Source organism: Alexandromys fortis, unplaced genomic scaffold (assembly GCF_014885135.2).
Source record: "Alexandromys fortis isolate MF-2015 unplaced genomic scaffold, M_Fortis_MF-2015_v1.1 scaffold_41, whole genome shotgun sequence".
NCBI classification, from domain to species: Eukaryota; Metazoa; Chordata; class Mammalia; order Rodentia; family Cricetidae; genus Alexandromys; species Alexandromys fortis.
This window is the reverse complement of record NW_026067923.1, coordinates 1,851,081-1,867,218: the sequence shown is the minus strand read 5'-3', so window position 1 is coordinate 1,867,218 and position 16,138 is coordinate 1,851,081. Positions and strand designations below refer to the sequence as shown.

At 42.0% G+C, this 16,138-nt stretch overlaps 1 protein-coding gene across 1 annotated transcript in view; it reads left to right on the top strand.

The window, feature by feature from the left end:
• Spata16 (spermatogenesis associated 16) overlaps window positions 1-9,763 on the top strand; it is a 252,045-nt gene extending 242,282 nt beyond the window's left edge. The window contains exon 10 of the mRNA XM_050142057.1: window positions 9,641-9,763. Coding sequence (XP_049998014.1) covers window positions 9,641-9,763 — 123 coding nt within the window. The remainder of the gene's footprint in view (window positions 1-9,640) is intronic.
• The last annotated feature ends 6,375 nt before the right edge of the window (window positions 9,764-16,138 follow it).

Genomic DNA, 16,138 nt, shown 5'->3' with positions numbered 1-16,138 from the left:
ATCAAGACTGGCCCAGCTTACAGAGCAAGTTTGAAGCCAGCCAGGGCTACATAATAAGACTCTGTTCAACAACAATAGCGATGATAAAACACATTCAATCTTCACATAAACCTTTTCACTTAAACTCTAAAAAAAAAAATCACTAACTTTTAATCTGTTTAGTCATGATAAGAAAATACCATAGTCTTAATGGCATATGACAAAAATCTGTTTGTTACCTTCCTTGGGGCTGAAAAGTATAAAATTAAAGTACCAGCAGACTTTGTGTATAGCAAGGGTCCTTGCTATTTCTCTTCTAATAATTGAGCCATATGGGCAGGGAACCCTGATTGCTCTTCGGGCTGACGAGGGAGGGGGACTTGATCAGGGGAAGGGGAGGGAAATGGGAGGTGGTGGCGGGGAGGAGGCAGAAATCTTTAATAAATAAATTAAAAAAAATAATTGAGCCGTATGTGTATTTATTTGTGTGTGTGTCTTTGTGTATGTGTCAGTGTATGCATGTGTCTGTGTGTCTCTGTGTGTGTATCTGTGTATGTGTCTGTCTGTGTGTCTATTAGTCTGTGTATATGTGTCTGTGTATGTGTGTGTGTGTCTTTGTGTGAAAGAAGAGACAAGCAAGCTCCTTTGGGCTTTGCTTTTAAGAGCAGTGATTCACGAGGGCCCTGCTTCTGTGATCCGATCGTTTCCCCAAAGCCCCATCTTCTCTATTCTTTTTGGCTTTATGTTCAGTTATGTTCACGGGGCGGTACGTGCATGAGCATGTAGATACCCATAGAGGCCAAAAGAGAGAGTGCTGGGCCCTTTGGAGCTGGAGTGACATGAGGTTGTATGACACCTGGTACGAGTGCTAGGAACCGAACTGGGTCTTCTGCAAGAGCCGTAAGCTCTCCTACCACCAAGCCAGCTCTCCAGCCTGTGGCCACCACCACCTTCTCTATTATGACATCAGGGAGGGTTTCAACGGAGAATGTTCAGGAGATGCCCATGTTCAGACCACAGCATATGTGTCCCTGGACAAAGTGATACCAATGCTTAATAATAGGATTTTTTTCTAGCTCTATATAAGATCAAAGGTGTTGTCATGGAGGGTATTTTTATCAGGAGTCGGTATGTGTTTGTCATGGAGTCTTTTGCGTGCTTGTTAACAATTTTGGTCCCAACACCTGAGAGTTCCATGTTGTAGAAGACAATAAATCCACTAAGTCAGGGAAGAGAAACACCAGGGCCTGACTGAACAGTAGCCAAAAGCAACTGCAGAAGCAGTGCTGGTTCAGAGCTGCGCTTACTTCAGAAATCAATTTCAAGCATGTTTGGAAATAATTGTAATTCTAATGAGAATTAAAATTCAAACCATTAAGGGCGATAAATATTTAAAAGCATTTGGTCTGGAAATTAAGCTGGAACAGAGGAAAGAAAGTCATGTAATCAAACCCACTGTGCTGGAGTAAAGTATCGGTTTTGCTGGGAGGATTTTTGGCCCAAACTGCTAATCGCTGAGAACACACTCTCATTCTCTAACCAGTACCGCAGTCACATGAGCCTAGTGTTTATTCCTGGAGAGTTTGACTCCGGTTGCTCATTCTTTTACTTCTAAAGGAAAAATCTTTTATAGTTTTTTTTTCCTTTTCCTTTATTCCTTCCTTCCTTTCTTTCTTTTTTTGATTCATTTTCTCCTCCAATTCCTGAGTCGTAAACATCTACAAGCAAACCCTTTTAGACATACCCACTCGTTAGAACCAGACAACCTGAAACCTAACATAAAGCCCAAATTTAATATTTTCTTTATTTGGATAATTTAACCACTCATTAATTCATGTTTGAGATAGACTTCTTTATCTCAAAAAAGTGTATTTCATTTTTCAGTTGTGTCTGTCTGTGTATGTGTGGTTATGTGCTAGCAGAGACCAGAAGAGGGGCATTAGAGCCCCTAGAGCTGGAATTAGAGGCCCTTGTGAGATGCCTGACCTGGTACTGCCAAAGAACTCCAGTCCTCTGGGGAAACACCAAGCCCTCTTCACCACTGAGCCATCTCTCTAGCCCCTGAGATAGAGCTCACACTGCCGCTATTGGCAGACCACTCTGGTTTCCAATCTGTTGACTAAGCCTGCACAGGGGGATCCAACCAAGGGAGGACTTTTCAGACTGTGAAGAGTGAACTAAGAGAACCAAAGCCATGCCGGAGGAGAAAGCTGTAGCAAATCTGAGCTCTCTGTGAGTTAGTTAATTGGCTAAATTCGCTTGCTAGGCCTGCTGTAGCCAAATGTCACAAACTGAGTGACTTAAATGAAAGGAATAAATGCACCGTTCTAAAGTCTACGAGTCTGAAATGAAAGCACACACAAAGCTAGTTCCTCCTGAGTGGCAAGAAGAGGGTCTGTTTTGTTGCATTTGTCTCCTAGTATCTGGGATTTCTGGTTGTAATTACGGGGTCTTGGCTTGTGGGAACAACACCCCAATCTGTACCATCATTGTCACTTGACTTTCTCTGAGTGATCTCTCTAAAGCTCTTCTTTTGTGTGTGTGTGTGTGTGTGTGTGTGCTTATCCATTCTTCAGTTGAGGGGCATTCAGGTTGTTTCCAGGTTCTGACTATGACAAAAAATGCTGATATGAACATAGTTGAGCACATGTCCTTGTGGCATGGTTGAGCATCCTTTGGGGATATACCCAAAAGTGATATTAAGGGGACTTGAGAAAGGTTGTTTCCTAATTTTCTGAGAAATCGCCACACTGACATCCAAAGGGGCTGTACCAGCTTGCATTCCCACCAGCAATGCAGAAGTGTTCCCTTTCCCCACAACCTCTCCAGTATAAGTTGTCATCAGTGTTTTTAATCTTGGGCATTCTTACAGGTATATGATGGAATCTCAGAGTTGTTTTGATTTGCATTTCTCTAATAAGTAAGAATGCTGAGCATTTCCTTAAGCACCTTCCAGCCATTTTAGATTCCTCTGTTGCAAAGCTCTTCTTTTTAAAAGGACAATAGTCACTTTGGATTCGAGTGACCCCAGTCTGATATGATAACCAGTGAGAGTATCTCTGATTCAAACAACAACAACAACGAAAAGAGCAAGTCACTGTTGAGTGCTTAGTCACAAATGGAACAGAGCGGTATCAACTATCTCAAGTTTCAAGGAGCTTCACCAAGAGGAGGCAGAAAGAATGGAAGGGTGGGAGAATGGGAGGAGTGCGGTGCAATCCTGTCTTCTGGACACAACATGACTACTACACTCATGAACTCAACAGCAGCAACGGTCTACACAAGGTCCAGCCAACAAGAACAGCAGTGTTCCAGCAAGTTGCACTAATTTGACTTGACGGGTGTCTTGGTTTGCGCTTTTTTGCTGTGAAGCGACACCATGACCAAGGCAACTCTTATAACAAATAGCATTCGTTGGGGCTTCCTTACAGTTTCAGAGAACTAACGTCCATTGTCCTCATGGTGGAGAGCTTGGCAGCACACAGGGAGCCCTGTGCTGGACAAGGAGCTGAAATTTCTACATCTGGATCCATAGGCAACAGGAAAGGACACCCTGGACCTGGCATGGGCTTTAGAAACTTCAAAACCCACCCCCAGTGACACACTTCCCCCAAAAAGGCCACATCACTCCAAATCTTTCACAAGTAGTGCCATTCCCTGATGACAAAACTTTTAAATATATAAGCCTATGGGGCCATTCTTATTCAGTCTACATTCCACTCCTGACCCCCATGGGTTTATAGCCATATTATAATGCAAAATGTATTTAATCCAACTTCAAAAGTCTCCATAGTCTAAATTACAATCTCAACACGTTTAAGAAGTCCAAAGTTCAAAGGCTTTCTGAGAATCAAGGCAATCTCTTAACTGTAATCTTCTATAATATCAAAATCAAAAAACAGACCACATACTTCACATAATGTCCCAGAATATACATTTCCATTCCAAAAGGGAGAGAAAAGATCATAATGAGAAAACATTAGACAAAAAGAAGACTGAAAACTAGGAGGGAAACTTTAATTCTACACCCCCATGTCTGATGTCAAAACACTCTTCAGATCTCCAACTCTTTTCAGCTTTGGTGACTGCAGCACACAACCCCTCTCTGTTTCCACACCCTGCCTGCAGCTTTCCTTGGCACTTATCCCAACTCTGATATCTCTAACATCGTGAAGTCTTTGGTTAAACCCTGGCTTCACCACCACAGCTTCACACAGTGGCCTCTCTAGGCCTCCATGCAGGGACATCTCTGACTTCAGTGGCTTTCTTTAGTCACAGAGGGAGCTTCTGCAACCTTCTTCTCCACATAGCTGAAGGTGCCAAGTTCTGCTGCCTGCTGTGACTGGAACCTGGCCCCTCCTTCAAATAAATTTGCATTAGCTTACTGGTTTTGATGGTTTTCATCATTGCTTAAGCTTCCCTTTAATCCTTTCTACAAGCTGGAAGTTTAGCTGGGTGGGATCTGGCTCTGAGCTCACCACTCCCTTTATTCTATTTAGCATCAGGCTTTTCTTTAAACTTTTATCTCCTTGAGCACTGAATTTGGCTCTAACATTTATATTTTCTGGTGTTCCTTTTCCTCTCAATTTGTATTTTTCATTGCTCAACTTGCTCCTTTTCAGTATAGATCTTCATTAGAGTGACCACTAATAACCATGTGATACAGTCAATACTAGGCTGTCTTGAGCTCTCCTTTGCCAATGTCATTTATACAAAAGTCTTCAGTTTAGGCTATGGCAGATTTTTAGGACAAGGATAAAATGCAGTCACATTCTTTGCTAAAATATCACAAGAATGGTCTGTAGGCCACGCTAATATTCTTCCCTTCTAAAACACCTTGATCTAGGCTGCCACGGTTCAGATTGTCTCAGCATTGCCTTCCATGCTCCTACTAAGATGGTCCATTAATCCCCACTTAAAGCACCCATCTGCCTTTCTAGTCCCATAGTCTTCAATAGTTCTCAAAAAAACAGGATGGTCAGGCCTGTCACAACAATTCCCCAGTCCCTAGTACCAACTTCTCAGTCACTATTCCATTGCTGTGAAGAGAAACCATGACCAAGACAACTCTTATGAAGAATGTATTTATTTGGCTCCTGTTTATAGTTTCCGAGGTTTAGTCCATTATCATCATAGCAGGGAGAATGGCAGAATGCAGGCAGGTGCTGGGGCAGTAGCTGAGAGCTACATCCTGCTCCATTGGTAGAGAGAGAAACACTGAGCTTGGCTTGGGTTTTTGAATCTTCAAAGCCCACCCCTAGTAACACATTTCCTTCAACACGGCCACACCTCCTAATCCTTCTCAAATAGTGCCGCTCTCTGATGATTAAGTATTCAAATATATAAGCCTACGGAGGCCATCCTTATCCAAACTATCACAGAGAGAGAGGACATGAAGGTGGTGAGGATACGTGTTGGAGGGAACATCTGGGAGAGTAAGAGGGGACAGTTTAGGGTGGATAGGATCAAGATTCATTGAATTATTGAATAAAAATTAAAACTACATATTTGAAATACTAGAAGTTAAGATTTTAACAAGTTCAAGAGAGAAAGAGGGATGTAGACCCATTGGTAGAGTGCTTGCTTCATAGTCAGGAAGCCCTAGGTTAGACCCTCAGCACCATGTAAATGAGGTGACAGATGTAATGAATACATGTGCCTGGGCCACAAGAAAACTTATCTCAAAAAAAACAAACTCTACTTAATGACAATGAACAATTTATTGACTCTTGAATATAACTGATAACCAATACCCACAGAGTAGAACAGAGCCTGCCCTCCATCTGAGAACTTCAGTTCCCTGCAGTAATCAAACATCCAGATTTCTCTGCAAGAGCCATCAGCCCCTCACCCACGCCACCGCGGCCCCTAGTCAGCACTGGCACATGCGCACATAAGGAAATGTTACCTGTTCGTTTTGCAAATGGAAAAATTGGACTCAGAGTGGCCAAGCAGCCTGACACCACTGCAAATAGACGATGCGCCAAAAAGAGAGACTAAAAACTCCTGCGCCCCAAACAGGCTCGTTTTCTCTCTTTGTCACTTCCTCGTGTGTTTCTTCGTGCTTCATTTCCCTGAGGGCTTTATAGAACCTTCTATCATTCGCAATCTGTTCTTAGTTGTATGAATCTATTTTCCCTTCAACCAACATTTTTCTTTTTCTGACTTAAAAGAGGAAACTAAAGACCCAGTTTTACTAAACCCTTCCGCAGCTCTCCTGTGCTTCAGTAAGCACGGGCGCACAAATTGACTTGCTTTACTGAATACCATGCTGTTGGCCTAACAGTGTAATCCGAGGGAAAAGCCCGGCACTGAAAGTGTGTGTGTGTATCCTTAGGACCAGACTACCAGATCTCATGGGAGTCCAAGTCAGGAATTTATGACAGGGTGTGGCCTTGGAATTATCTAGGTTACCCTTCTTATTATACAAAACATCAATAAGACGTGAGGCCCAGAAAGCACACAAAGCAAAGATATAATAAGCCAAGCCAAGAATATCATACTCTTGCTGAGTCATCACTAGGGATCTCACAAACATACCAAGTGTACCGCATGCTTATTGCCTTGCCTTGACCGTCTGGAAACCAGACAAAGGTGAGGGAGTGGTGGGCTGTGGACATGATGTCTTTTTATCCTACAAGGGAAAAGAAAGCCGCCTATTATGCTGCATCTGTATCAATTGCAGTGTAGGAAAAATCTGCTCAACTCCCTTTCCAGAAAGTGAAGGGTTACTGGGATCCATCAAATCCTAGGTTCTGAGAATAAGGACAGTATGGGATTAGTTTCACAGAATAAATATTATATAAGTCATTATAAGTTACTGAGTAAAAACTTGTAACACTGGGGCCAGAGAGATGAGCTTCAGAGTTAGCAGCATTTACTGCTCTTGCAGAGGAGGGGGGGGCTTGTGTCCCATCACCCACATTGTGTCTCACAGGCTTCTGTAATGTCAACTCCAGGAGACCGGACACCTTCTCCTGGCCTCTGAGAACACCAGACACACACATGGTACACATACATACAGGCAAGCAAAACAATCATACTCATAAAATTAACCTAAAACCTTTTTTAAAAAAACGTCTAGTATGCAGAGATGCATATTGTTCAACTGTAAGAATACATTCCTAAGGGCCAACCTGGGCTGGTTCATAAAAGAAGACTCTACACAGGCATTGACATTGACCCAGAAGTGCAAAGGAAATGGGGTCTCGCAGAAGGCCAAGCCCCAGAAGGGCCAAGGATGCAGAGGCACCTGGCGCGCTGGCGTGATTGAGAGATATCGCAGGGCTAAAGCAGATGCAGTGGTGTGAGACCCTTCACGGGTCCACTGGCATCGTGTGGGCCGTGTGAACTCATTTAAAGTATTTTAACCAAGACAGACAAGGCCAGATTTACTTTAAAGGGATAATTGCGGTATCAGCGTGGGGAGATTGAGAGAGTGACATGTGACAGGCTGGGTGGGATGTGAGCATGGTCTCATCAGTGGTGCTCAGGCTAGACCACTCGGCTCCAGTCTCCTGTTCTCTACCACACTGACTGGGCTTGCATTTTTCTTTATTTTCTTTTAAGTTTTTTTCTCCCTAAGACGGGACCTCCTTTTGTAGCCCAGGCTAGTTTTCAACTTCAAATCTTCTGGCTTAGACTGCCAAGTGCTGGAATTACTGGCTTGTACAACCACACTTGAATAGCTTTGTTTTGGTTGGTTGTTTGTTTTTTCTGAAGGGGAACCCATTTGGTCAACCCTGCTCTTGTTAAAACAATTGTCACAAACAAAAATGAAAGCAGCGCTCACTTCTGAATGATTTATTTTTTTTCTTGTTGGAGAAGACTTGTTTTTGTTGAAGTATAATTGCCATTTCAAATTGTTTTTGAGCCAACTGGGAACACTGTAATTGTAGAGAAGTTGACAATGACACATTGTCAGTGCAAATGGCAGGAAGGAGTCACCAGCTCAGTCACCAAAGAGATGGCGGTGTCCGCCATTGTGTTTGCTTTGATTGTACCTAATGACTTTGTTGTTGCTGCTGCTTTTCTTTTTGGTTTTACTCGCCAGTTGCCTGAAAATTGAACAGTGTAAAATACATGGAGTAAATAAAACTGGCTTATTTCAGGCTATTTTGCTGATTCCTGTAAGGACAAGACATCATAAAAGGCAACGTGCTTTCGGAGACATTTACCTGATATAACTTCGGAAAGGTTCTCGGAAAGGGTTGCTTTGCATAAATAAGTTATCTGTTTTCCTACAGACCCAGTCAATGTTTCCGTCACCAGGCGTGATGTGTCCATAGCATAACATGCCGACGAGTAAAGCCATTTAGCGCTCTCACTTTGACAATCCGAATTATCTTTTGGATATAGCCCTGAATGATAAATCAGATGGTTTAAGAGCAGGACTCAAAATTAGAAAATTGAAGTCCTAAGTGCTTTTATCCTAAGTAGATGGCACCTTGAATAGCAAGTGGCCCAGCTCTGAGCTGACTCAATGACCAGGGGCTCTGCAGTGAGTGATGTTAGACTCACACCGTGTGCAGGTCCGGAAGGCCAGGCTAAGTGTGAAGTGTACCTACTGACTTTCATGAGAGCCCAATTCAGCAGATATGGACATTTTTATCCTATATTTCTTCAGAAAACATTATAAAATATATCTAGCCATTTACCACTGGATTATTGCAGATTTTCTTTGAAAAAATTAATAGCTTTTCTTTTCCCAAGAATTATTGCTCAGTGTGGCCTTGTGTCATTGTTGATCTTGTTGCTAGGGTGTGGCTCTTTTTTTTTTTTTTCGTTCTAAAGAAAATGTACTTTCAAATTTCTTCTTTGATTTAGTGGAGCAATGGCTCCTGCCAAGACAACATGGAATATCTCGTTTTCTCCCATGTTGGCCAGGGTCCGAGTACAGAGATGCTGGACTCACCCACTTTGAGGGAGCAGATTCACTTCCTCTCTTGGCTTTTTTCAAGTGCTAGAGAAAACGGCCATGATTACACCATGCATTCCTTTGAAATCCCTTGATTTGCTGGCTGCCAGAAAGAACATTGATGTGATATGCTCCTCCATCCCTGCTGGATGGGTGAAGTAGAACAGCCAGCTCCTACAAGCCTGCAGAGCAAAGCAAGGAAACCAGAAACAAAAGTCCCTGTTTCCCCGTGTGTCTACCAGTACTGTCTCTGCTATTGCACTGAAATAGGTCCTGTGGTTGGGACTCAATTTTTTAAATTCTTCATTTTCATGTTTCCAAGGCTTTGTGAAGGTTACTTTTACCATTATTACAACCAAATACCTTAAAAGAAGCAGTTTAAGGGAGAAGGGTTCTATTTTGGCACATAGTTTCAGAAGTGATGGAGTCCACATGACAGGGAAGGTGGGATACGAGAGCAAGAGGCATCTGGTCGCATTGTGTCTAAGTCAGGAAGCAGAGAGCAGACAGTCAGTCATACCTCGGAGCTCACCCTAAATGATGCACTTCCTTTAGTGAGGCCCCACCTCTTAAATGTTCCACAACCTTGTGAAATAGCAGTACTAGCTGGGGAGCCAATGCTCAAATACATGAGCCTTTGGGGATAGTCCACATTCCAACTAGAACTCCCAAGTAACAAAAAAAAAAAAAAACAAAAAACAAAAAACAAAAAAAAAAAAAAACCTTTCTGTTTATTTCTTCTAGGTTGGACGAATTGAAGACTTTCTGTACCAACTAGAAGACAACTTCTTAAAAACGAAGAAACTGAGAACTGCTCGGAGGCAGAAGACAAAAATGAAGAGGCTTCAAACTGTACAGCAAAACTAAGACGCTAGGGAGCAGGCTGCCCAAGGTGTCTACGGAGGCTAAGGTGGGCAGCACCTAGATGACAAAGGCCATGACCAAAGCGGTGGGATGCACACCCCTGCCAAAGATAGTCTATATATACTTCGTTCATTTCAGCTAGCAACAATAAATGTTTTCAACATGTTTGACTTGACTCAGGCTCAAATTCTTCTTATGTGAAGAGCTCTTGTAATAACTGCAGCTGTGCCTTTACCTGCCTTGTCCTTCCAGACTTGACTAAGGTGTGCGAGGTCTACCCAAGGATGCTCATATTCGTGTGTGCTCCATAGGAAATGATCACACATCACATGCAGATAAATGCCATTTAAAATGGCGAAGCTGATGGTACACTTTCTCAGTCTTAAGGAGATGGCCATGTGCAGTTTAGTTGATACTATCAGCACTCCCAGGAAAATCTGCATTTCCTCCTCTCTATCATTTATACTGCACTTTACCTGCTCTGCAGGCAAAACATAGATTCACATATTTGACAGGATGGTGCATCTGTAGCCAACATGTGAAACTCCAACTAAGGCCCATAAAAGGATTTAGAAATAAGGATAATAGGAGGGACCCAGACAGAAAATAACATAAACAGAGAAGCACAAGTTATAAATCTTGAGAATAAATAAATAGTACCTTCATATAATAATATGAAATGAAAGAGTACTGAGCATCACTTGATGCAATGAGATGGTGAATGAACAAATTAAAAGCTTGCTCTTAACATATGGGATGTTTATGTAGTCATAACTCAAGACATAAATATTGAAATGAAACAGTCTGGACTTTAGATTCTCTGGGAATGGTTTATTCAACTCCAACTTTTATCAAATAGTGCCATTCCATCCTCCACACCCCCGGGAATCCACCTCTATTGATGACCTCTCCTCGCATTAATTATTAATAGAGTTATAATCAATTAAAGACCATAAACATTAAGAAGCTCCCTTTTGCTTCGAAGCTCATACCAGAACATTTTATTTCCTATGAGCACTAGGAAACTATTTTTTTTTCTTGAACATGAGTCTAGCTGAATGAGAGAGGTCCAGGTTGGCTTAGTCGTCCATCTGACTGATAATAACACCTCTGGCCACTGACCAGGAGTCTATATTGGGGTGGAGAGATTGAGGAAATAGCCCAGTGGGCAAGAAAGGGACCTGAATTTGGATCCACAATATTCATGTAAAAAGCTGGGTGTATGGGCAAGAGTGAGGAGGTAGAGACAGAATGGAAAGCAACTTAGGAAGACACTCACTCTCAATCTCTGGCCTCCACATGAACAAAGTGCACACATGAATACACATACACACTCATACAAAATTTGAAAGACAAAGTTCAACTATAAGAAATACGATCTTCTCTGGCATTTTCTTGAAAGTGAAGATAGAGAATTTTATTCTGTAGCCTTTCCAAGACACTAAAAACAAACCTAGAAAGGACTTCTTTTGATAAAATAGAAGAGAAATATACGATTTTCTTTTTTTAATAATATTAGCTATGTAGCTAATCCTTGCTATTCACCATTCCACTTATCTTCTGCTAAGAAGCAAGTACTGCTGACCTCTAGAGCCAGAAATAGCTTCTCTTTCAAAATAGCTATGCTGGATAGTTTTCTGTCAAGTTGACACAAACTAGCATTATCTGAGAGGAGAGAACCCCAATTGAGAAAACACCTCCAGAAGATTCAGCTGTAGGCAAGCCTGTGAGACATTTTCTTAACTAGTGATTTATGGGGCAGGGCTTAGCCCAGTATGGGTATTGCCATCCGTGAGCTGGTGGTTCTGTGTTCTGTAACATAGCAGGTTGAACAAGCCATGGGGAGCAAGCCAGGAAGCAACACTCCATGGCCACGGCATAAGCTCCTTCCTTCAGGTTCTCACCCTTCTTGAATTCCTGTTCTTTCTTCATTGATGGACCATGAGGTGGAAGTGTAAGCCAGATACTTTCCTCAGCATCTTGCTTTGGTTGAGATGATGCATTATAGCAATAGTAGCCATAACTAAGACAACATCTGTACAAATTCCTGCCATGTCTACTCCACAAGGGTGAGCAAATCTGCCTAAAAGCTTTGTTGGGGAGACTGCCAGTGGGTTACCCCCAAAGAAGGAATCCCAGGAACCCCACAGCCACCACAAACCCTCTAGTCCACATTTACCTGATTTCAACCACCTGATAATTTCTTCATAATTTCTTAATTATTCCTCAAGGAATTTTGGAGCTGTTTGTTTTCTTGGGATTTTTTTTTAATGTGAATGAGTGTCTGAATGTATGTGTGTGTTTGGTGCCTGTGAAGGCCTCAAGAGAGTGTTGGAGCTCCTGGAACTGGAGTTATAAGTGGCTATGATCTACACGTGGGTGTTAGGAATCAAACCCAGGTCATCTGGAAGAGCAGCTGTGACTCCTAACCCCCAGCCATGTCTCCCTCTTCTTCTTTGGCTTTTTATTTTCCAATTATTTAGATTTGTGAGAAAGTGACAAGAGTAGACAATATGACCAATGGGCCCACTACACAAGTCTTTCCCAACTATTAGCATTTTGTCACATTCCCTCTCTTCCTCCTTCAAAAGGCTGTTGTGACACATGCACAGGACAATGTCATCATTGCCCTCACTGCAGGCTAACCTGCTTTTTCTGTCAGACAAGCCCAGACCCTTCAGTGGCGTATTTAGGAAGCTCTGGAAGAGAAGGCTCTGAACAGAACGGTCCACCACAGCCGTCTCCTCCTGGTCACTGTTGGCCTGTCCTTAGTGTCGCTGATGATGGCTGCAGCACCCAATGGGCTTGGAATCTTTGAAGAAGAAAGCGGAAGTAGCAAAGCTGTCTGCTGCTGCTTTGGTTTGGTAACAAAGAACCTTGCAGCTTACAGACATGGTACAGTCTTGAAATTGTTAATTCACACTTTTAGACATCTTCATGAGTGACACATATTTTCCCTTGGAGAGCAGGTGATACAATTTAAGAAGAGCAAAGCTGTTCTAATTTGTGTCAAAACACTCTAACCAGAGCAACTTGAGGATGGAAGAGTTTATTTGACATACATGTACAGGTCACAACCCATCACCAAGGGAAGACAAGGTAGGAACTTGAAGCTTGAACCTGAGAGGAACTCTACATACAAGCTTGCTTTCTCTGGCTTTCTCAATTACCTTTCTTCTACAGCAAGCCCCACTTGCCTATGAATGGCACCCCCTTGAATAGGCTGAGCCCTCTTACACCAATCAGTCAGCAACTGAGAAAATACGATGGAGGCAATTCTTCACTTGAGGCTTCCTTTTCCCAGGTACCTCCAGTTTGATGCCACTATGACAGCCGAAAACTATGACAAAAGGTTCTTCAGAACCTCACGTGGATGATCATCAGGATAGATGCCAACTGAGTAGCGTGACTATGTGAGCATCATGCAGTCTGCAGGGGAGGGACAGACAGAAAAGCACAGGGAGAATTCCCAGGCTGCTGCTGTGACGGCTGTCTGTACCTTCATAGTTAGAAGCTGGTGTTTGATTTAAACACTGTCTTGGTGGGCACTCCCACATGCTTCTGATGAAACCAAATTTCAGGAACATATACTAAAGTAATTTACCAAAGGCATATTGAAAAATAAAACTCAAAAGCATTCAGCACAGTTTGAGGGAGGATTTTAAAAGATAAATGCAGTCAGAATTTCCCAGCATAAGGAATAGATTAAATGATTTATGGCAGTCTATTCAATGCTTAGCCTAACAATATATAAAAAGTTTATAATATTAAAAAGTAGCACTCAAGACCATATATAGCATAATTATAACTATGTTGTAAAATATGCATATAAAACACTGAAGGGAAATACAATAAGGTGTGAAAAATAGTTATATCTAGTGAGGTAATTATGGCCAATTTTATTTTTTTCCCTTAATATAATACAGTCCGTTCAATACCATCTTTTAAAGATGATTAAGTATCATTCTGCAGAGAAACAACTAGGTTAGTTCAGCTTTACTTTCCGTGATTGTGAGGAAAACTGTATACTAATTCTTGTGTCAGAGAGAACGGCTATCTCACAGACAGGCACCAAAGGAAGGCTTTCTTGTGGAATCCTGTAAGACACCGTTTTATGGCTGTCGCCACTAGGACTCTCAGGCATGAGCAGCCCAGAGTGTCACTGGAGGAAACATTCAATAGAGCAGCAGTTTTAGTGACATCAATGCCTGCAAACAGCAGTTCCGTGTCTGTGCTGTCCCTGTCTCTCTTGTTTGGTTTCCATCTATCTTTCTCATCTGGTTATGCCTCTTAGATCTTTCCCCATGCTCACAGAACAGCATCTCATGAAATATGAGATGATCACAAACCGGCACTCTTAAATCAAAATGTATTGAAAGTTGAAAGACCACGGGCAGAGCAAAGCCTTGATTTACTGTGGCTTGATTCATGGAGATGGCATGATGGAGTCTAAGTTCCATCAAATATTTCACTCATTGCCTGATCCACTCAGCACTTCCTAGAGTTCGTGGACATTGATACAAAGAACAACTTTGCATCCTTGACAGGCAACAGACTGTCAAGATGGAACAGAGTGACACCTGGAGGCAGGCACATAATTTTGACAAGCGATCAACGGGAAGGAAAACCAGAAAATGGATCCAAAGAGCCTCCCAAAAGTTATAAATATAATGACATTCTTCTTGGGGCTCAATGGAGAGAATTCAAAAATACTAAGACTGCCTAACACAATCAGTGCTCAGAATCATTCTTCTAATACATTATATGATAAACAACAGGAGAATTTGAGGATTAATTATTGTATTGTATTTTTGCTGTGGTCTTACATTGATCCCAAGACAATGTGCAAACTTGATATGCCTTAGTAAACAAGACTGTAACTCTCATTTTAAGTATATATTTGGAGAAGTTACAATGCATATATTTTTCTCTTTTTTGCATATGTTTTTCAAGGAACCAGAGACCTTCATTCTGTGTCCTGGTTAGAGTTTCTATTGCTGTAATGAAACACCATCACCAAAGCAACGTGGAGAGGAAAGGGTTTATTTGGCTTAAACTTCCATCTTTCACCACCAAAGGAAATCAAGGCAGGAACTCCACCTCTAATGTAGGTCACACCTTCTGGTGTCAGCCTATGTAAAGGACAAGGAAGAAGAAAGGTTCTCTCTTCATCTGTTTGCTCTTGATCTTGTTGACAACTCCATTCCCTTACTAGCATTGGAACCCACTTATTTGAAATTCTGGTGTATACCAAAAACCAGCTGAGACATCTGGCTTCCTGGACTGAACAACTATTGATTCTTGCACTGTCCATTGGTAGATAACAATTGTTGGACTAGCTGGACCACAGCCTGTAGGCCATTATAATCAGCCTGTTTTAGGTAGGTAGGTAGGTAGATAGATGGATGGATAGATAGCTTCTATAGTTGTGTTCCTCTAGAGCACCTGATTAATACACTTTGCTTTTGTGTTTTGCTATGTTTTGTTTTTCAGAGACTGCCTCTGCTAGCTCAATCTGGTGTTGAACTTGCTGTATAGCCAAGACTGACCTTGAATTCCTGATCATTCTGCCTCTGCCTCTCAAGTGTCACCATGATCATGTAAACTTTAACTTTTAATTTAACTTTTAAAATCTAAGTTGAAGAATGGGTCATTCCATTCTTTCAGAACCCTTCACAGTGTTTTGGGAAAGTGTGGGTCTGGAAATGACTTTGTTTAATACCGCATCCCACTGCATCACTGATTGATTTAATACAGCATCCCACTGCATCACTGATTTAATACAGCTTTCCACTGCATCACTGATTTAATACAGCATCCCACTGCATCACTGATGATTTAATACAGCATCCCACTGCACCACTAATGATTTGATACAGCATCCCACTGCATCACTGATGATTTAATACAGCGTCTCACTGCATCACTGATATAATACAGCGTCCCACTGCATCACTGATGATTTAATACAGCATCCCACTGCATCACTGAGTAGCAACCATTGACCTGGAAGTTGATACTCAAACCAGTCTGTTCCTGCTGCTCTAGTGCTGGAATTAGAGTATGACCAACATGCTGAAATGTCACCTTTTAACTCTAACATGAATGGATCCTAAATATAGGTCAAGTCCTCGAGCAAGACCTTCTGTTTGCTGTGGTTTGGATGCATAGCATCCTCCATTGACTCATGATTTGAAATGGTCTCCAGATGATAGTGCTACCCTTAGGAAGGTTCAGAAGCTTCAGAGGTGGCACTAGGCTTGAGGATATAGGTCACTAGGGCTGGGCTTTTTGGAGACATCATCCCTGACTGATTCATGTCTCACTCTTCATCCCTGACCAGCCATGGAGTAAATCGCTTTCCTAAGCCACATTCTC